The sequence below is a fragment of the Lemur catta genome, chromosome 1 (genome assembly GCF_020740605.2).
Source record: "Lemur catta isolate mLemCat1 chromosome 1, mLemCat1.pri, whole genome shotgun sequence".
In the NCBI taxonomy this organism is placed as follows: domain Eukaryota; kingdom Metazoa; phylum Chordata; class Mammalia; order Primates; family Lemuridae; genus Lemur; species Lemur catta.
The window spans coordinates 623,600-646,020 of NC_059128.1; the positions used below are offsets into that span (position 1 = coordinate 623,600).

The 22,421-nt window shown below is 46.2% G+C and overlaps 1 protein-coding gene and 2 gene segments (V, D, J or C); all 3 read left to right on the forward strand.

Annotated features, from left to right (window-relative positions):
• Nucleotides 1–355: 355 nt before the first annotated feature.
• On the forward strand, nt 356–920 carry LOC123621743 (the record flags this gene model as incomplete). The annotated part of the segment is given in 2 exon segments: nt 356–472; nt 577–920. Coding segments are annotated over 2 exon segments (390 nt in total), but the record flags the coding sequence as incomplete, so codon positions are not given.
• Nucleotides 921–6,881: 5,961 nt separating this feature from the next.
• LOC123621902 lies at nt 6,882–7,451 on the forward strand (the record flags this gene model as incomplete). The annotated part of the segment is given in 2 exon segments: nt 6,882–7,035; nt 7,141–7,451. Coding segments are annotated over 2 exon segments (357 nt in total), but the record flags the coding sequence as incomplete, so codon positions are not given.
• A 4,522-nt stretch (nt 7,452–11,973) lies between these two features.
• On the forward strand, nt 11,974–19,085 carry LOC123643441 (immunoglobulin gamma-1 heavy chain-like; the record flags this gene model as incomplete). Its single annotated transcript, XM_045558989.1, has 4 exons — nt 11,974–12,034; nt 12,139–12,446; nt 13,046–13,108; nt 18,768–19,085. Coding segments are annotated over exons 1-4 (735 nt in total), but the record flags the coding sequence as incomplete, so codon positions are not given.
• Between the last annotated feature and the right edge of the window lie 3,336 nt (nt 19,086–22,421).

Genomic DNA, 22,421 nt, shown 5'->3' on the forward strand with positions numbered 1-22,421 from the left:
ACCAGGCCTGAGCCCCTGGAGACACAGCCCAGCCCCTCCACGCTGCTGGGTTCAGTTTTACATCTGACAGTGGAGGCAACTTGCACAACTACATCACATGACCCATGTCCATGGGTAAACATGAAATGAGAGGATACATGAGAAGTACTTATCAAAGCCTAATCTTATAATACTAAAAGACATTTCCTCTAAAACATTCATTGTCACCAACCTCCTCAGGAAACTCAGAGTATTCTGGGGACATTCCCTCTCCTTAGGTGTCCCCACCCAGGACTTGCTATATAGCAGGGGACATGCAAATAGGGCCCTCCCTCAGCTGATGAAAACCAGCCCAGCCCTCACCCTGCAGCTCTGGGACAGGAGCCCTAGCCCCGGCATTCCCAGGTGTCCCGGTTCGGTGATCAGGACTGAACACAGACACTCACCATGGAGTCTGGGCTCAGCTGGGTTTTCCTTGTTGCTCTGTTACAAGGTAATTCATGGAGAACTAGAGATATTGGGTATGAGAGGGGATGTGACCGAGAGAAACAGGGGTGTGTGTGGCAGTTTCTGACCAGGATGTGTCTGTGTTTGCAGGTGTCCAGTGTGAGGTGCAGCTGGTGGAGTCTGGGGGAGGCTTGGTCCAGCCTGGGGGGTCCCTGAGACTCTCCTGTGCAGCCTCCGGATTCACCTTTAGCAGCTACTGGATGTATTGGATCCGCCAGGCTCCAGGGAAGGGGCTGGAGTGGGTCTCATACATTAATGGTAACGGTGGTAGCACAAGCTACGCAGACGCTGTGAAGGGCCGATTCACCATCTCCAGAGACAACGCCAAGAACACGCTGTCTCTGCAAATGAACAGTCTGAGAGCCGAGGACACGGCCCTGTACTACTGTGCGAGAGACACAGTGAGGGGACATCAGTGTGAGCCCAGACACAAACCTCCTGCGGGGCAGCGCGGGGCCGCCAGGGGGCGCCCAAGACACGGGAGCAGAGTCAGCCCAGGGCAGGTGCAGGTGGAGGGTGAGGGCTAGTTTCCTCTCGGGGTCGTGGCTTCCTCTCCATAAAGCGGTTTCCTCTGGGGAACGTCTCTGAATTCACGATTTTGTGTTTCCCTCTGCAGTCTCTGCGTTAGATATGTTTGTGGTAATGAGAGAAAATATTGTCACCTGCACAAAAGGCAGACAGTGGCTTCCAGGGACTTTCTCTTTTCCCCAAATGGACATTAATTTTCAACACTTCTCAGTAAGTCCGAAAATCAGTAAAAGATTCTTTCCTGGACAGCACAATGCAGCAGAGCACACAGAGGGAAACGTCCCTTCCAGCCGGCAAGCAGGATAAAGCGCCTACGGGACGTCAGGGGCAGACGGAGTCAGCGTCCTAAGCAAGAGCAGGAGGACCCCGTGGGGCTCCGTGTCCCAGCACCAGGCTCCCAACATGGATTCTATCTGACAGGATTCAAGGGCAGAGGGACCCACCGACATGCAGTGCAGATGTTGGCTCTGATGGTGTTAGACACCTGAACACACAGGCAGGCACAGACACACACACACACACACACACAAACACACACTGAGTGGACACGGGAAGGGTTAGTCTCCCCACTACTGAGGTGTCTGCACAGCAGGGCGGGCCCCTCAACACAGTCCCAAGTGGCTTCATGGGACAGGAAGGGAGACGGGCTCAGGTTTTCACAACAGTTCCCTCGGGGGCAGGGAGGGTCTGGTGGGGTCTGGGCCTGTGACAGCCATCTCGTGAGAAAGCACCTGTGATTCCTCCCTGGGATTCCCATGAGTGGGACAAACAGGGAAGACGAAGGATGGGCCTTCAGATGGCGGGGGACAGACACCAGCTAGGAGAATCTGACTTTTTATTCCTCTCAACAACTAGGTTTAAAAAAGATTTTTAAAAAAAGATTAAATGATATTGTGTGTAGACAACAACCATGTTTGCAGAAAAATAGAAGATATTTTGTTAGTAAGAGATGATATTAATAATAATTAGGATGAGTAGGAGGAGTTAGACGAGGGTCTTGGTCACATTCCTTGGGTGGAATCTTTTCACTGTCCAATATGATGTGCTTACGGTAAAGGTGGTGCTGTGGGCTTCAAAATACCAGAAGGTTCACAGGTTCTATAGAAAGGCTCCCTCTGGCATCCTCCACTGCCATAGCCAGCAAGTACCCAGAGTTCTGCAGGGATACTGTAGTTGTGAAATATGAACCCAAAAATTGACTCCCTGTGATTTCAATACTGTATTTTTTTTTTTTTTTTTTTTTTGAGGCAGAGTCTCGCTCTGTTACCCGGGCTAGAGGGAGTGCTGTGGCGTCAGCCTAGCTCACAGCAACCTCAAACTCCTGGGCGTAAGTGATCCTACTGCCTCGGCTTCCCAAGTAGCTGGGACTACAGGCATGTGCCACCATGCCCGGCTAATATTTTTCGATATATATAATTTTAGTCCAAATCATTTCTTTCTATTTTTAGTAGAGACGGGGTCTTGCTCTTGCTCAGGCTGGTCTCAAACTCCTGACCTCAAGCGATCCTCCCACCTCGGCTTCCCAGAGTGCTAGGATTACAGGCATGAGCCACCGCACCCGGCCTCTATTTTCTTAAAACTCGTTAATGATATTAGTTCCAATATGGCCCAATTGCAGTGCTCTGATGTTTCTTCCAATACACACAATGTCCTGGTGAACTTCGTGGGAAACTTTTAAAAAGATGTAGTAAAAGACAGCCTGAATCTGTGGGTCAGAGGAGTGGCTATAACACATGAGTTACTTTCCAGGGTTTTTTTTTTTTTTTTTTTTTTTAATCCCAGCTGAACTGCCTTTATTTTTAACACTCACCACCACCTGGTAAGCAGATGACATTGTTTCTTTTTTTTTATTTCAGCATATTACGGGGGTACAAAAGTTTAGGATATGTATATTGCTCTTGTCCCCCTACCCCCCGGATCAGAGCTTCAAGAGTGTCCATCCCCTAGACAGTGCATATTGCACTCATCATATATGTATACACCCATGCCCTCCCCACCCACATCTGCCCAACACCCGATTAATGTTATTCCTAAATGTGCTCTTAGGTGACGATCAGTGAAACCAGTTTGATGGTGAGTACAGGTGGTGTCTATTTTTCCATTCTTGGGATACTTCACTTAGTAGGATGGGTTCCAGCTCAATCCAGGATAATACAACAGGTGCTATATCACCATTGCTTCTTATAGCTGAGTAGAACTCCATGGTATACATATACCACATTCTATTAATCCACTCATGTATTGATGGGCACTTGGGTTGTTTCTACAGCTTTGCAATTGTGAATTGTGCTGCTATAAACATGTGAGTGCAGATGTCTTTGCAGGAGGGAGAATGCTACTACCCGTGGTAAAATCAAAGTGTTTGATCTGTCCAGCTACCAAGCCATTGGGTAGTAACTGATGTGTCCTTGAGGGAGGGTCCGTAATGTCACAATGCTACTGGTAGAACCACTGGCCAAGGGAGTTCAAGAATCTCTTATAATTATGACATTGTGAACTTAATAATGTGAATTTGATCAACATTTTCAGAAGACTTTTAATGAATGGATGGTGTGTTTTATGAGTAGTGGAAATGCCTTACAATCTTAGGTGCCTTTATAAACGAGCTCTAGCTACTTTTTCTGTGTCATGTATTCTACAACACTTGTTTAGGTCTCATGCTACCATTTTTTTTTTTTTGCACTCTTCTTAGCTTCCAATGTGCTGCACTTCTCTGTCGATTAAGGCTTCTAATCCACACGATGGACAGGAACTGTGGTAGACCACACTTTCTGTATCGACCCATCTGTTGAGAGACATGTAGGCCTGTGGTGTTTCCAGGGCATGCAGGCACAGTGGGTGTGGAGGAGGAAAAAGGCCTGGGGAAATTCCTGGAGACTCTGTGGGGAGGGACCTGGCTGTGTCCGGATCTACATAAGAGAAGGAGGTTTCACGTGTGGGTTGGAAGCAGACGCCACTCAGCCCAGGTGGCCTCGTCGCCACGCAACATTCCCTGCAATGACCTCCTTTTGGATGGAGGGAAGGCAAGGTCAGCCTCTCACCTAACAGCGGTAACGTACCAGTCCCTCAGGGGAGACGGGAACCACAGTACATGGGAGGTTCAGGGAAGACAGCAGGAAGGACCAACACGAGCCAGATCTCAGTCCCTTCCCTGTGCGAGCACGAGGCTTTCCCAGGTGAAGGTTTCTCCTCAGTCTCTAGGACAGAGTAGATCTACTAATGGGCTGGGTACGGTCACAGCGCCCTGCTTAGACAGGGCCGGGGGTCTGGGGAAGGCGGCGCTGTGGTCGGGAAGAAAACGGGACTGCTGCGTCCCCTGCTTGGCTGCTGCCAGCTGCATGAGGCGTCTGGGAGGTCGGACGTGCACCCAGTGCGAGGCCTCTGCTGCACGTGGCTGGCGGAAACCCAGGTTTCGTGTCCTAAGGTGTCACTTCCAAGGTGCGGCCGCAGGAGTCGGGCTCAGGGCTGGTGACGCCATCTCAGACACTGTCCCTCCCCTGGGTCACCTCTGCACTGTCCATCCCACGCTGTGGGTACCGCTAGAGCTGCGTCTGCCAGCCCTGGGAACCAGGACGGGACCGCGTCAGGAACACACGCTCCGCAGGGAGCGCAAGTTACACCGTGTCCCGCAAGAGCTGAGCTGCCACGTCCTGATCACTGTCCAAGAACCAGCTGTCCCTGCAGCTGAGCTCTGTGCCCACGAAGGACAGGGCCGGATTCACCGTGGGACACACAGTGAGGGGACATCAGTGCGGGCCCAGACACAGACCTCCCTGCAGGGGCGCTCGTGGCCGCAAGGGGTCGCGCGGGACCCCCGAGCCCAGAGCTGGCCTGGGAGGGGCGGGGGGAGGGGAAGGGCCGGGTTCCCGTCGGGGTCGTGGCTTCCTCTCCATAGACCCGTCTCCTCTGGGGGCTTCGCCGACTTCCCTACCCTGAGCTTCCCGTGCAGTCTCAGATACGTTTGCGGTCACGAGAGAAAATACTCTCACCTGTTCAAAAGGCAGACAGTGGCTTCCAGGCACTTTCTCCTGTCCCCAAATGCACATTAACGACCAGCACTTTGGAATAAGTCTGTAAACGGATCAGAGACTTTCTCCTGGACGACACGATGCAGCACAGCACGCAGCAGCCGGCAGGCAGGACCCGGAGCCGGAGGGACATCAGGGGCAGACGGCTCCTCCCCCAGCTGGGGACCCCAGAGGGGCTCATTTCCCAGCTGAGGAGCAGGTGCGGAGGGAAACTAAGGTTTCCTTTCAGACACCGGAGTTTCCTGTCTCTGCCCGACACTCTTCTCCCTCAGAAGTCCAAGGTTTTCTCCTTGTAATGCCTTGGTCTCGTGCACCTGAAATGGGATGACTCGCGGCCTGAAGTCAGTGCAAATTTAAGCCTTAATTTTTTTCACTTTTCTGCTCTCCATAAACGTTCAGTACAATATTTGGAGTATGCAATCAGCCTCCCACAATCCACACCCTTGTGCCATGAAGGGTTTTCTGTGTCGTATGCTGTGTTGCTCACTCAGGAGCAAACACTTCTCTGCAGAGATGATTCTGTATGTGCTGGGGGTTTGTTTGGCCCCTGGAAAATTTAAACTGCAATCCCTTTAGCAAGTCCAGCTTCCAGCGATCCAGAGCCTACGTCCAGTGGAGTCTTGTCCCAGCCCACATGCCGCCTGGTGGGCTGTGCCTAATAAGCTAATGCTCTGGCCCTGTTTCTCCCGGCAAGTCCTGGTCTCTCCGCAGATATTAGGTTTGTTCTTGGTCAGATAACGTCTGCTATTTGAAATGTTAAATAAAATGTGCTACTCTAGAGCTTCTGCAGTCATGCTTTATAGATGACGATGATGCTGCTGTTGTTGTGGCTGATGTAAGAAGAAGAGCTTTTTCTCAGCTGTCTGCTTCTCCCAGGTAAGGATAAGCTTTATCGTTAATGTCAAGAAATTAGAAACAATCAAAATATTAACCAGTAGTTTAATACATAAGCATTTTGTACAAATGATGCATTAGGACGCTACATCATTAACAGCAATGACTCATGCACACTGCAGCGTGGCTGCGTCCACAGTCTGTGCTGTGAGTAAAATAAGAAAAACTCACCTGCTACGTGATTCCCCTATTATAAATTCTAGAGAGTGAAAACTGAAGTAATGTAAACTATATTAGCATCTGTCTGGGTAAAAGGAGGGAGAGGGAAGAGGAAAGAAGGAGGAATTTTAGAAGGATGAGTGTAAACAGTGAGATAAATTGATTTCCTCAATATTGCAGACAGGATGATGGTGATGTCAATACGTTTAATTAGTATAGTTAAAATACGTTAAGGAAACTGTACAACAATTATACATCATTAAATATGAACAATTAAATAGACTATTTGTTAGGGAAGGAGTGATGGACAAATAGGTAAAAACAAGTGAAACATTACATATTTGAAAGTGATTCTGCATTGACCCTGTGTGTTCCAAATATTTAACATATTACATAAGTAAAAACAGGAAGGAAAAAATTTGCTTTATAATTTTATTACAGAATCGAGGTTCCAGAAACCATCCTATGCATGTCCCAGTGGATTCCAGGGGTGGGATTATAGGCCGAGACACTGAGCCTAAATCTTCCAGGATATCTGTTCCTGGACATACCACACAACATTTATATGCATCTACGGTGACATTTACATCTGTAAAAAAATACATGAAACACTGACACCTACAGCATGTCGTTTGTGGGTGTTTATAAATTAGATAAGTGAAGAGGAGTTAATTATTTATCACAATACAGTCACACAGATTTTCTCTTGGCCCTGCCCTCCCTCAGCTGTGCCATGTAGGGCTTGCTATATAGCAGGGGACATGCAAATAGGGCCCTTCCTCTGCTGATGAAAACCAGCCCAGCCCTCACCCTGCAGCTCTGGGACAGGAGCCCCAGCCCCGGCATTCCCAAGTGTCCCCATTCGGTGCTCAGCACTGAACACAGACACTCACCATGGAGTCTGGGCTGCGCTGGCTTTTCCTTGTTGCTCTGTTACAAGGTTAATTCATGGAGAACTAGAGATATTGGGTGTGGGAGTGGATGTGAGTGAGAGAAACAGGGGTGTGTGTGGCAGTTTGTGACCAGGATGTGTCTGTGTTTGCAGGTGTCCAGTGTGAGGTGCAGCTGGTGGAGTCTGGGGGAGGCTTGGTCCAGCCTGGAGGGTCCCTGAGACTCTCCTGTGTAGCCTCCGGATTCTCCTTCAGTGACTACTGGATATACTGGGTCCGCCAGGCTCCAGGGAAGGGGCTGGAGTGGGTCTCAGGCATTTATAGTGATAGTTACAAATACTACGCAGACGCCGTGAAGGGCCGATTCACCATCTCCAGAGACAACGCCAAGAACACGGTGTCTCTGCAAATGAACAGTCTGAGAGCCGAGGACATGGCCCTGTACTACTGTGCAAGAGACACAGTGAGGGGACATCAGTGTGAGCCCAGACAAAAACCTCATGCAAGGGCGCTTGGGGGCTCCAGGGAGCACGTGGGACACAAGGAGCATAGTCAGCCCAGGGCAGGTGCAGGTGGAGGGTGAGGGCTGGTTTCCTCTCGGGGTCGTGGCTTCCTCTCCATAAAACGGTTTCCTCTGGGGAACTTCTCTGAATTCACGATTCTGTGCTTCCCTCTGCAGTCTCTGAGTTAGATATGTTTGTGGTAATGAGAGAAAATATTGTCACCTTCTCAAAAGGCAGAGGTTGGGTTCAAGTCACTTTCTCCTGTCCCCAAATTGACATTAATTGTCAACAATTCTGAATAGATCCACAAATACATAAAATATTTTGTCTTGGACAGCACAATGGGGCACAGCACACAGAACTGAACGTTCCTTCTAGCCAGCAAGCAGCATAAAGTGTCGTCAGGGGCAGAGGGAGTCAGCGTCCTAAGCAAGAGAAGGAAGACCTAACTCCTCAGTCACATGTCATGAGTGGAAGGTTTTCACTCTCCAAGATCATCAGCTTATCCTGAAGGTCGTGGGTCAAAATACCAGCAGCTTCACTGGTTCTATAAAAATTCTCACTTTGGCATCCTCCACTGCAGTAGCCAGCAAGTGCTCAGAGCTCTGAATTGATGCTGTAGTTGTGAAATATGAACCCAAGAATTGCCTCCCTGTAAATTCACTGCTGTATTTTCTTAAAAGCCCTTACTAATATTCGTTCCAATATGGCCCAAGTGCATTGCTCTGATATCTCTTCCAGTACCCACATTGTCCTGGTTGAACTGCATGAGGACTTTTACAAAGATGCAGTAAAAGGCAGCCTGAAGCTGTGAGTGACAGGAGTGGCTATAACACATGAATTACTTTCAAGAAGTTTTAACTCTTCCATGCAGTAGGGAGAATGCTAGTACTCATGGTATAATCTAAGCTTTTGATCTGTGCAGCTACCAAGCCATTGGGTAGTAACTGATGTGTCCTCCATGGAGGGGACCCTAATGCCACAGTGCTAATGGTAGAACCATTCGCCAAGGGAGTTCAGGAAACTTAACATTGTGTCATTTTGAACTTAATAATGTCAATTTGATCAACATTTTCAGAAGACTTTTAATGAATGGATGGTGTGTTTTATAAGTAGTGGTAATGCCTTACAAGCTTTGGTGCGTTTATAAATGAGCTCAAGGCTGCTTTTTCTGTGTAATGATATTCTACGAGACTTGTTTAACTCCCATGCTATTATTTTTTTTTGCATGATTTCCAGAGTTACATTTGTCAGATCTCTAGGGCTTAGAACTTTATCTAAAGTCCCATAGCTTGTTGTTCATTTTGATAGGGTCTCCAGAAGTTGTGAGAAACACTTTTCTTTGCAAAGTATCCCAATTTCATGCACTACTGCAAAAACATATGAATTTTATCCCAGTTTTGGCTAATCCACAAGCTCTAAAAAGTGCAATGACTTCTGTCATGAAAGCCAGTTTTACACCAGGCTGAGGACTATATTCTAATGAAAAGTTTACATTAGTAATATGAATTACTGGTTATCAACCTCCAGCTTTATTATTGACATGTGATTCATATTCCATAGAGGTTGCATTAATTTGCAGTCACACCAACAGCGTGTGAGTGTACCTTTCTCGCCACATTCATCCCAGCATATAATGGTTTGCGATTTCTTGGTAAAAGCCATTGGAGTTAGGTGATATCTCATTGTGGTTTTGATTTGCATTTCCCTGATGATTAGGGACATTGTGAATTTTTTCAAATATTTATGGGCCATTAGTTGTTGAGCGTAAGAAATATTGATTTATAGAAACACCCCCTATATTTTTAATAACAGAAACGATTTCAGGAGTGTTGCAAGGCTTTGCCCTAAAGGAAAATGTAAACATATTAGTTCGCATATCAAAAGCTGCCTGGCCTCAGGAGGGAGTCTCAATGGTCAGTAGCAGCTGCATTCCAAGGTGACCCTGCAGTCTCAAGCCTGTGGTTCTCACCTGCTTTGAAAGACAAAGCAGGTCTTGCATGGAGCCACAGGAAGCGGAGCTGATCAACAAAGACAGGCCCCAGGAGATGACAGCTGATCAGAGATAAAAGCTGATCAATAAGGTATGCTGCCCTAACAGGGCCCAGACTGAACCATGCAGGTAAAGTAAATAGCATAAGGGACAGCTCATGCTTGACTTCGAAAATCTCTCTTACACAATAACCAGAGCCAAGATGTCTCTGTTTTTCCTGAAGTAATAGCCTTATCATAAAACTTAGAGGTTTGCCCTAAGAAGATTTTATAACCCATTGTTCACCTAAACAGAGTTAGTTAAAAGATCTATAGAAGCCTTTTAGAAGACTTTGACCCTAAGCCAAACTACCTGTTACTATGTCAACCCTGCTACCCCTGGCAACCAAAACTCTGTACGTTATAAATATCTGTGTAAAACTTCAGTCTTGGTTGCATGTCTGCTGGGAGGGCAGGTAATCTTCTGGGCACCCTCCTTTGCCTATCTTCATAAATCTTTACTTTATAAACTATATCTTTGGCTCTGTGTCTTATTTTTATTTCTGATTCCTACTATTTTTTCATCCTTTGTGACGACCCCTGTCTGAGGGACCCCAACTTTTGCTGGGAGTGTAGCTAACGCCCCACAAACTGGCGTAGTCAGCAGGATGTTCAGATAGGGTCTTGAAGGCCAAAGGCTTTGCATCGAGCAAAGAACATTCCTGTATTTCATCACCAAGGACCAGGAAAAGGCTAAAAGTCGCACACGCATCTACCCAGAGAGAGGTAAGTTGGAAATCTCCAGGACATAAGTAAGAGTTAAGATTAACATTCTGCTCAGAGTAAAATAATGAGGAAGACTATCTCTTCCGAGTATCTGAAATTGTTCAGAGATTATTAAAGAGTACTAGAGTAGTTGCCAAAAAGAAAAATCTACAGGAATTGTTTCATTTAATTTCCAAACATTGTGATCGGTTCCCACCTCCAGATGATTTCAAGCTGCAGCACTAAAAACATTATGAAAAGCCTTCTCTAAAGGAATTGGACGCATGGTAATCACAGAGCTAGTGGTCCTGCGTGAGTCCTTGTGTTTGGAAAGACACACACATGTGCTGGATCCAGTCAGAGTTTCTGTACCTTCCAGAGTCAAAGGTCTTAGTGAATTTGCCATCAAGTGAATCCTTCACTCAGTTAAGGAGCCCTGTGACAACCATGGTAACAATCTCTGAAATCTTTTCTCTTACTGCAACAATAGTAGATGTGGTTGGTTAGAAATCGTTGTTCCCAGGTAGGATCATTCCTACTGGGGACACAATGTGCTCCCCTGAATCTGAGACCTGGTCTGGTGCCACTCAATTGGGGTCCTCATGACTGTGGACCAGCCAACAATGAAAGGCCCTTTCCCACCGATAGACACTAACTCTGTTTGGAGGCTAAGCTTGTGTGTTCCCATGGAGGCAGGGGCAGTCCCTTGGGCTGAGGCAGTTTCTGTGGTTTCTCCACTGCATTCCACACTGGGAAGCTCAATTGCATCAACCACATGGCTGCGGGTGGCCAAGGGACCGAGGACAATGGCTCTGCAGTGCTCAGGCCTGAGTCACTACATCAGGGAACAAGACACAGCAACCCTCACTGCAAAATGCTGCTGTGTGTTAGAAGGATCCATAGTTCAGGTGGGAGGGGACACTAGTGGATGTCAAGTATGACCACAGGGCCACCTGCAGCAGGGGAGAGTGGAGCCTGACCACTCACACTCACAGTGTGACTTCCACAGAGATCAGGGCTGGTTACTGTCCCAGGCACGTGGCAGCCCCATAGACTGAACCTGGGCCTGTGTGGACCTGCCTGGCAAGAGGGAAATGTAAGGACAAACTGCAGTGGATCCTTCTAGGCCCCACTCATGTGCCCTGGGCCCAACACAGAGGAAACCACAGTTGTATTAGACAGTTTGTGAAAACCTGAATCCCCTCAGCTGAGTGAGGCTCATGTCAAAGTTAATGCACAACAGTGTCAAGGGCAGTGTGGATTTAGGTGGCCCAAAGTTTGATACAGCCTTGAAGTTGTAACATTAGAATGTAGCAAACTGCCATCATGTTCTCATTACAGAAAGGGGATTTTGCAAAACCTATGAGGCATGTTCACATTGATCCTGGAGTTGGTTCAGGGCAGCAGTAGGATGTAGTGTTGGGGAGCTAAGGCAGATACTGCAGGTGCCTCTCACGAGATATGTGCTTCCCCTTGGGCACATTGCATAAGTCCTCTATGTTTCTGTTTGTACGGTTTCATCTATAAAATACCATGACCTATGAAGTCCCCCAGGATTGATTGTCACCTTACCTTTGGGCCCTGCACTCCCTCAGGTGTCACCACCCAGAGCTTGCTATATAGCAGCGGACATGCAAATAGGGTCCTCCCTCTGCTGATGAAAACCGGCCCAGCCCTCACCCTGCAGCTCTGGGACAGGAGCCCCAGCCCCGGCATTCCCAGGTGTCCCCATTCGGTGATCAGCACTGAACACAGACACTCACCATGGAGTCTGGGCTGCGCTGGCTTTTCCTTGTTGCTCTGCTACAAGGTAATTTATGGAGAACTAGAGACATTGGTTGTGGGAGTGGATGTGAGTGACAGAAACAGGGGTGTGTCTGGCAGTTTCTGACCAGGATGTGTCTGTGTTTGCAGGTGTCCACTGTGAGGTGCAGCTGGTGGAGTCTGGGGGAGGCTTGGTCCAGCATGGGGGGTCCCTGAGACTCTCCTGTGCAGCCTCCGGATTCACCTTCAGCAGCTATGGGATGCACTGGGTCCGCCAGGCTCCAGGGAAGGGGCTGGAGTGGGTCTCATACATTAATGGTAACGGTGGTAGCACAAGCTACGCAGACGCCGTGAAGGGCCGATTCACCATCTCCAGAGACAACGGCAAGAACACGCTGTCTCTGCAAATGAACAGTCTGAGAGCCGAGGACACGGCCCTGTACTACTGTGGGAGAGACACAGTGAGGGGACATCAGTGTGAGCCCAGACACAAACCTCCTGCGGGGACGCGCGGGGCCGCCAGGGGGCGCCCAAGACACAGGAGCAGAGTCAGCCCAGGGGACAACAATTGTTTCCTGTCAGAGTTTGTGGCCTCTTCTCTAGAAATTTCAACCTGAGACCTATATTCTTTTCTGGCTCTGTGCTCGTCCCTGTAGTGTGTGAATTAGAAGCGTCTTGCTGTAGTAAATGAACACGTTCTCACCTGCACACAAGGCAGAATGTCACTCACGTGGGTAGAAGTCACCCTGCGGTTGTCACAGGGGTCAGAGTCCTGAGGGAGCCCAGGGGAACCTGCTGCGCATTTTCCAACCAGACTCAGCACAGACCTCAGTGGGACTCCCTGAGTGGGACAGTCTTTGGGATTCAGATTGGGACATGCAGGGACCTGGGCAGGGTCAGTGTCTCATAAAACCTACTGTTTTCAACTTGTTCTCTCCTCCTTACAAGTAGTACATTCCTGGTGCAGAAATGATCCAGTTGTATCTGTTTCTGCAAGTCTATTTTACTTCTCTCTAGCTTCTATTTTCACATCTTCCTCTTCTCCTTCTTCCCCTAGAAAATGGAGGGTGTGGTCTCTGTGTCTAAATCCCGGGGCTCAGACCCTCTACTTGGAGCTCAGGTGTGGCCCAGGCTGTGGCTCCTGTGGGACCTGGGAAAGATTGATGGGACTGTGTCACCCACCACTGCTGGGACCCTCCTGCTGTCACCTGGGCCTGGACTCACGTTGGAAATGCAAGTGGCCATTAGTAGCTGAGAGAATGAGAGTGATTGGTCAGAGTGGGATGTGTCCACTGAGACTCTCACAGAGTCACCTTCAACACCTGTGGCATCCAGGTCCTTCTGAGTGGTGTCCTTGTGACCCCAGCATGATGACACAGCACCCTGCAGTCGAGTCCCTCCTGTGTCAGGTGCCTGCCCCAGATGGTCCTTTGTCCAGGAGCCTCCTCATCCTCCCCCCTCTGCTCCTCCTGACTGCCCTCTCCTGTGTCCCCCTCCTTCCTGTGGAGAGCAAACTCGTCCCCTGGTTTTACTCTCACACCCACCGTCATCAAGAGGGAACCAGGGTCATGTAGTGAACAAGGACTTGTGTCTAAACCACATGGGATTCACAAAAGATTTCTTCCATACATTAGTCTTCATCATGGGAGATACTTGTGGAAAATTATGCACAACATCCATCTTATGAAGAAATTCCATTTTTGAGTTATCACCATGTCTACCTTTAGACACAGATTTGTCCTCACTGTAAGTAGGAAACGGTTAACTCTGTGAGAGGCTTTGCCACCTTGTACAGTCCCTGCCTATGAAATGGCTATAGGGTCAGACAGGAAGGTGCTAACACCACACGGCACATCAGGGAGTGTGGAGGAAGGCACAGGACCAGCAGGACAGCTGTGACTACTGTCCTTTAGAGGTACTTTGTTGATTTTCGTTGTTTATATTATTTTTAAATCAAAATTCCTACAGCATAGAACATACTTGGTTTATGTAAAGTCCAAGAGAGCTGCAAGCTCGGGAGTTGGTGAGCACATATCATGGTGCAGGATGCTGTGGGTGGCCCTGAGGTGGCCACAGGAGAAGGGTCACTCGACATGAGGGTGAGGAACATGGACATTATGGCAAAGAAGGCTGGTGTCCTCCTGGGGAGAACAGGACACGGGGACTCTGTGGGCTGAGTCTGCAAGGGCTCGGGCAGGGGCCCCAGGGTCTGTCCTAGAGAAATGGCATCAGATGACAGGACCTGATGTTGAGCGATTCTGGAATAAAGTGAGGAGCAGGGAAATCAGCCTGGGGGGCTCCCCTGAGGCCTTGAGAGAGGTTGCTCTATGAATGTGACATCATGACATTTGGAGCAGAGGAGCAGAGAGCCGCAATGGAGCAGCCACCACCCCCGACCTGTTGGATGAGATCATGCGTGTGTGGAAGCAGCACAGCTGACGCACGGCAGGAACGGATGGCGTGGATGGGTGTGGCTGCACGTGTGTGTCGTGGGAAAGTGGGATCCGTGCAGGGCAACTCAGGTCAGAGCAGGATCCTCTCTTCACAGTATTGCAGCTTTGAATATTCATATCTAGAGTTAGCATCATGCTTATTTTCTTAGTTTATTTTCTGAAGGCTGTAGTATATGTTTCTAGTAATTCCTGATTATTTTATATTTACTGGTGTTTATGGATTCTTTTTTTCAAGAAATTTTCTAAACTGTAGCTGGTAGCCTGTTTAAATATGTCCCTATCAGAGCATAGCAATGAAATCCATAAGATAAAAACAGATTTACCAGTTGCTGATTGACAGGAATCAGCGATTTCAGTAAGATGCATGTGGTGACGGTGTGTAGAGCCACAAGATGACGTTTGCAGTCACCCTCCGTGAGATGCCTTCATTCTCTCCCAGTCAAACACAGCAAATGGGGACGGCTACAGCAGACACAGTTGGGATAATCACCTTTGCTCTAAACTGCTCTTGCATGATGGGTCTCTTCTTTGCAGGGTCTATTTTAACTCACATCAGCCTGTATTTACTATTTTAAGGAGATGATGCATGGGGTCTTGCTTTGTCATAACTAAGAGTAAGTCATAATGAAATAATTTAATTTTATCTTGCTACTCCGAGGCTCAGAGCATCCAAGCCCACAGTAGCATATTTTGGGACAATGTGGGCTATGACCATGGTGATTTAGGCAAGGAAATCCTTACAGTGTTTAAGGTGAGGTGTACCTCCTTGTACCTATTATATATGGCAAAACCCATAACAGTATAGGGATATTTTTCAAAAATTTTTTGTGGGATTCCTAGATACAATTGTGATCTGTGCTTCCGTGTTAAGGATATGCAATATTGTCAGTAGGTGAATATCTGCCGTGAGTAAAATACTTATAGCCTCTTTCAAAAGCACCAAAACCAGACGACACCCTGTTATGTTTTACCATATATTATTTTAGTATATTTTGGATTTCTAATTACATCAATCACAGACTGCTCTCTGTTCTATTGCACAGTATAAGTATAGTTAATAGTAATGTATTGCATATTTGAATATACCGGAAACTTAGGAATTTAACATTCTCACTACAAAGAAATAACCAATATTGGAGATGATGGACATGCTAATTATGTTGATTTTTTCATTCCAAAATGTATACATGTATTGACATCCTGTTGCATCCCTTCAATATATATAATTATTATTTGTAAATGAAAAATAAATAAAATTTTACCCAAGTGCCCAGCAATACCTGAGTGGGTTAATAAAATGTGGTATGTGTATCCCATGGAGTTCTACTCAGCCACAAAAAACAATGGTGATCTACCACCTCTTGTATTAACCTGGATAGAGCTGGAGCCCATTCTGCTAAGCGAGGTATCACAAGAATGGAAAAACAAGCACGGCATGTGGTCACCATCAAGTTGGTACTAACTGATCAACATTAAGGTGTTCACATGGCAGTGGGTGCCCAACAGGTGGGTGCACAGGGGGGTGAACTCACAACTAATGGATGGGGACCAAACTGTGCGGGGAAAGGGCACTCCTGGAGCCCTGGCTCAGGTGAGGCAAAGGCATATATGTAACCAAAATGTTTGTACCACCATAATATAGTGAAATAAAAAATAGAACTAAAAATGATTAATATTTTGGATGAGGAAAATGTGAGGTTTCTTAATTTGATCAATATGCAAGGTATACATATATGAAAACACATTTTATTTCTAACATTTATGCATTATTTGCCAATTAAAATAAAATAAAATTTTTAAATCTAGCAGTACAAAAAACCCACCCAGGTTTATTTCCTTTTATGCAAATTGTATAATTTTTTTATTTTTTATTTATTTTTTAATAAATCTTTTTTATTTCAGAATACTATGGGGCTACAAATGTTGAGGTTACAATAAAATATTGCCTTTGCCCCACCCATGTCAGAGCTACAAGCCTGTCCATCCTCCAGACCCCAAAGGCAATCACAGCAACAACAAAAATCAGTAAATGGGACCTGATCAAATTATAAACTTCTGCACAGCCACGGACACAATCAGGAGAGTCAACAGACAGCCTACGGAATGGGAGAGAATACTGGCATGCCACACATTTTATATTCTTTGTCTTTTCATCCGTGTCTATACGCAGATCATATGCAAACTGGTCCTTGCTGTGAAAATGTACAGAACTCTCTGGAAGCTCCATCTGATCTCTCATGGCCTCTGGGCACCTTCAATGTTCAGTCACAGGATAGTGTGAATATTTCAGTTCTTATTCTTTTTTTTAATTTTATTTCAGGATACTATGATGGTATCAATGTTTTGGTTACATTTTATGTCTTTGCCTCACCCGAGCGAGGATTAGAGGCATGCCCTTCCCGTCTACAATGCTCACCTCATCCATTAGTTGTGAGTTTACCCCCCTCACCACCTAATCCCTGGAAAATATTACTACCGTGTGAGCACCATAGTGTTGATCAGTTAGTGCCAATTTCATGGCGAGTACATGTGGAGGCTATTCCTTTGAACTTGTGATACCTCCTTGCAGATAATGGGCTCAAGCTCAATCCAGGAAAATATAAGAGGTGCTAGATCACTGTCGTTTCCTATAATTGAGTAATATTCCCCTGTATACATATACCAAAGTTGAATGATGCCCACATGAATTGAGAGACACTTGGGCTGTTTCCACATCCTTACAACACTGAATTGTGCTGCCATAAACATTCGGGTGCAGATGTCTTTATTATAGAATGTCTTTTGCTCTTTTGGGCAGATGCCTAATAGTGATATTGGTGGATCTAATGGTATTTCCATTTTCAGCTCTTTGAGGTATCTCCAAAATCTTTTCCACAGAGGTTGCATTAATTTGCAGTCCCACCAGCGGTATACGAGTCCTGCAAGTCCTGGTCTCTCTGCAGATTTCAAGTTTCTTCTTGGTCATATAACTTCCATTACCTGAAATATTAAATAAAATGTGCTAACGTATGGCTCGTGCAGGTGTGTTGACGTGAATGATGATGATGTTGCTGTTACTGTTGTTGATGTAAAAAGAAGAAGAGCTGTTTTCTCAGCTGCCTCCTTTTCCCACATAAAGAGAAGCTTTATCCACAATAGCAAGGAATTGGAAACAATGCCAACGTTAACCAGTAGGTTAATACGCAAGTGTATTTTGCAAATGATGCATTAGGACACTGCATCATTGACAGCAATGGCTGTGTCAGGCACACTGCAGCGTGGCTGGGTCCACAGTCTGTGCTGTGAGTAAAATAGGCAAAAAGCACCTGCTATGTGATTCCACTGTTACAAATTCGAGAGAGTGAAAACGGAAGTAACATAAACTATGTTAGCAGGTGCCTGGCTAAAGGGAGGGAGAGGAAAGGAGAAAGAAGGAGGAATTTTAGAAGGAGAAGTGGAAACATTGAGGGAAATCGATTTCCTCCATATGGCAGCCAGGGTGACGGTGCTGTCAGCATGTTTCACTTGTACACTTGAACTGTGTTGGGCCACTGTGTATGAACTATTCCTCATTAAAGTTAACACGAACAATTAATAGATGATTTGGTAGAGAAGGAGCAAATAGACAATAAGGGAAATTTTAGGGTCAGTTATCAGCATTAATCCTGTGTGCCAGGTTTTCTATATATTTTTAAGAAAAAAAAAGCACAGAGACAAGATATTGGCTTTATGTTATTATTACAGAATCAGCGCTCTAGAATCCACCCTAGGCATGTCCAGGTTTGGTCTCCAGTGGGTTCCAAGGACGGGATCATGGCCCAGACACTGAGATTCCCACATATGTGTTTCTGGACATATCACACAACTTCCATATGTGTCTAGGCTTACTTTTACCTCTGTAAAATACATGGAAACTTCACACCTACAGCACATGGTTTCTATGTGTCTATAAGTTAAATAAGTGAACATGAGCTATTAATCACAGTACAGTCACCCAGTTTTTTTCTGGTCTTGCCCTCCCTCAGCTGGCTACCCAGGGCTTGCTATATAGCAGGGGACATGCAAATAGGGCCCTCCCTCTGCTGATGAAAACCAGCCCAGCCCTCACCCTGCAGCTCTGGGACAGGAGCCCCAGCCCCGGCATTCCCAGGTGTCCCCATTCGGTGATCAGCACTGAACACAGACACTCACCATGGAGTCTGGGCTGTGCTGAGTTTTCCTTGTTGCTCTGCTACAAGGTAATTCATGGAGAACTAGAGATACTGGGTGTGGGAGGGGATGTGAGGGAGAGAAACAGGGGTGCGTGTGGCAGTTTGTGACCAGGATGTGTCTGTGTTTGCAGGTGTCCAGTGTGAGGTGCAGCTGGTGGAGTCTGGGGGAGGCTTGGTCCAGCCTGGGGGGTCCCTGCGACTCTCCTGTGCAGTCTCCGGATTCACCTTCAGTGACTACTACATGAGCTGGGTCCGCCAGGCTCCAGGGAAGGGGCTGGAGTGGGTTGCTCTTGTTAGAAACAAAGCTAATAGTTACACGACAGAATATGCTGCATCTGTGAAAGGCAGATTCACCATCTCAAGGGATGATTCCAAAAGCACTGTCTCTCTGCAAATGAACAGTCTGAGAGCCGAGGACACGGCCCTGTACTACTGTGCCAGAGACACAGTGAGGGGACATCAGTGTGAGCCCAGACACAAACCTCCTGCGGGGCAGCGCGGGGCCGCCAGGGGGCGCCCAAGACACGGGAGCAGAGTCAGCCCAGGGCAGGTGCAGGTGGAGGGTGAGGGCTGGTTTCCTCTCGGGGTCGTGGCTTCCTCTCCATAAATCGGTTTCCTCTGGGGAATTTCTCTGAATTCACGATTCTGTGCTTCCCTCTGCAGTCTCTGAGTTAGACATGTTTGTGGTAATGAGAGAAAATATTGTCACCTGCTCAAAAGGCAGAGGTTTGGTTCCAATCACTTTCTCCTGTCCCCAAATTGACATTAATTGTCAACACTTCTGAATAAATCCACAAATACATAAAATATTTTGTCTTGGACAGCACATGGAACACAGCACACAGAACTGAACGTTCCTTCTAGCCGGCAAGCAGCATAAAGTGTCGTCAGGGCCAGAGGGAGTCAGTGTCCTAAGCAAGAGAAGGAAGACCTAACTCCTCGGTCGCATGTCATGAGTGGAAGGTTTTCACTCTCCAAGATCATCAGCTTATCCTGAAGGTCGTGGGTCGCCCGTGAACTTCAAAATACCAGAAGCTTCACTGGTTCTATAAAAATGCTCACTTTGGCATCCTCCACTGCAGTAGCCAGCAAGTGCTCAGAGCTCTGATTTGATGCTGTAGTTGTGAAATATGAACCCAAGAATTGCCTCCCTGTAATTTCACTGCTGTATTTTCTTAAAAGTCCTTACTAATATTAGTTCCAATATGGCCCAAGTGCATTGCTCCAATATCTCTTCCAGTACCCACATTGTCCTGGTTGAACTTCATGAGGACTTTTACAAAGATGCAGTAAAAGGCAGCTGAAGCTGTGAGTGACAGGAGTGGCTATAACACATGAATTACTTTCAAGAATTTTTAACTCTTCCATGCAGTAGGGAGAATGCTCGTACTCACGGTATAATCTAAGTGTTTGAACTGTGCAGCTACCAAGCCATCGGGTAGTAACTGATGTGTCCTCCAGGGAGGGGACCCTAATGCCACAGTGCTCATGGTAGAACCATTGGCCAAGGGAGTTCAGGAAACTCTTAACATTGTGACATTTTGAACTTAATAATGTCAATTTGATCAACATTTTCAGAAGACTTTTAATGAATGGATGGTGTGTTTTATAAGTAGTGGTAATGCCTTACAAGCTTAGGTGCGTTTATAAACGAGCTCAAGGCTGCTTTTTCTGTGTAATGATATTCTATGAGACTTGTTTAACTCCCATGCTATTATTTTTTTTTGCATGATTTCCAAAGTTACATTTGTGAGATCTCTAGGGCTTAGAACTTTATCTAAATTGTCCCATAGCTTGTTGTTCATTTTGATAGGGTCTCCAGAAGTTGTGAGAAACACTTTTCTTTGCAAAGCATCCCAATTTCATGCACTACTGCAAAAACGTATGAATTTTATCCCAGTTTTGGCTAATCCACAAGCTCTAAAAAGTGCAATGACTTCTGTCATGAAAGCCAGTTTTACACCAGGCTGAGGACTATATTCTAACGAAAAGTTTACATTAGTAATATGAATTACTGGTTATCAACCTCCAGCTTTATTATTGAAATGTGATTCCTATTCCATAGAGGTTGCATTAATTTGCAGTCACACCAACAGCGTGTGAGTGTACCTTTCTCTCCACATTCATGCCAGCATATCATGGTTTGAGACTTCTTGGTAAAAGCCATTGGAGTTAGGTGATATCTCATTGTGGTTTTGATTTGCATTTCCCTGATGATTAGGGACATTGTGAATTTTTTCAAATATTTATTGGCCATTAGTTGTTCAGCGTAAGAAATATTGATTTATAGAAATGCCCCCTATATTTTTAATAACAGAAATGATTTCAGGAGTGTCGCAAGGCTTTGCCCTAAAGGAAAATGTAAACATATTAGTTCGCATATCAAAAGCTGCCTGGCCTCAGGAGGGAGTCTCAATGGTCAGTAGCAGCTGCATTCCAAGGTGACCCTGCAGTCTCAAGCCTGTGGTTCTCACCTGCTTTGAAAGACAAAGCAGGTCTTGCATGGAGCCACAGGAAGCGGAGCTGATCAACAAAGACAGGCCCCAGGAGATGACAGCTGATCAGAGATAAAAGCTGATCAATAAGATATGCTGCCCTAACAGGACCCAGACTGAACCATGCAGGTAAAGTAAATAGCATAAGGGACAGCTCATGCTTGACTTCAAAAATCTCTCTTACACAATAACCAGAGCCAAGATGTCTCTGTTTTTCTGAAGTAATAGCCTTATCATAAAACTTACAAGTTTGCCCTAAGAAGATTTTATAACCCATTGTTCACCTAAACAGAGTTAGTTAAAAGATCTATAGAAGCCTTTTAGAAGACTTTGACCCTAAGCCAAACTACCTGTTACTATGTCAAAACTCTGTACATTATAAATATCTGTGTAAAACTTCAGTCTTGGTTGCATGTCTGGCGGGAGGGCACGTAATCTTCCGGGCACCCTCCTTTGCCTATCTTCATAAATCTTTACTTTATAAACTATATCTTTGGCTCTGTGTCCTATTTTTATTTCTGATTCCTACTATTTTTTCATCCTTTGTGATTACCCTGTCTCAGGGACCCCAACTTTTGCTGGGAGTGTAGCTAACGCCCCACAAACTGGCGTAGTCAGCAGGATTTTCAGATAGGGTCTTGAAGGCCAAAGGCTTTGCATCGAGCAAAGAACATTCCTTTATTTCGTCACCAAGGACCTGGAGAATGCTAAAAGTCGCACACACATCTACCCAGAGAGAGGTAAGTTGGAAATCTCCAGGACATAAGTAAGAGTTAAGATTAACATTCTGCTCAGAGTAAAATAATGAGTAAGACTATCTGAGTATCTGAAATTGTTGAGAGCTTATTAAAGAGTACTAGAGTGGTTGCCAAAAAGAAATATCTATAGGAATTGTTTCATTTAATTTCCAAACATTGTGATTGGTTCCCACCTCCAGATGATTTCAAGCTGCAGCAACAGCAGTTGGCACTAAAAACATTATGAAAAGCCTTCTCTAAAGGAATTGGACGCATGCTAATCACAGAGCTAGTGGTCCTGAGTGAGTCCTTGTGTTTGGAAAGACATACTCATGTGCTGGATCCAGTCAAAGTGAGTTTCTGTACCTTCCAGAGTCAAAGGTCTTAGTGAATTTGCCATCAAGTGAATCCTTCACTCAGTTAAGGAGCCCTGTGACATCCATGGTAACAACCTCTGAAATCTTTCCTCTTACCGCCACAATGGTAGACTGTGGTTGGTTAGAAATCCTGGTTCCCAGGTAGGATCATTACTACTGGGGACAAAATGTGCTCCCCTGA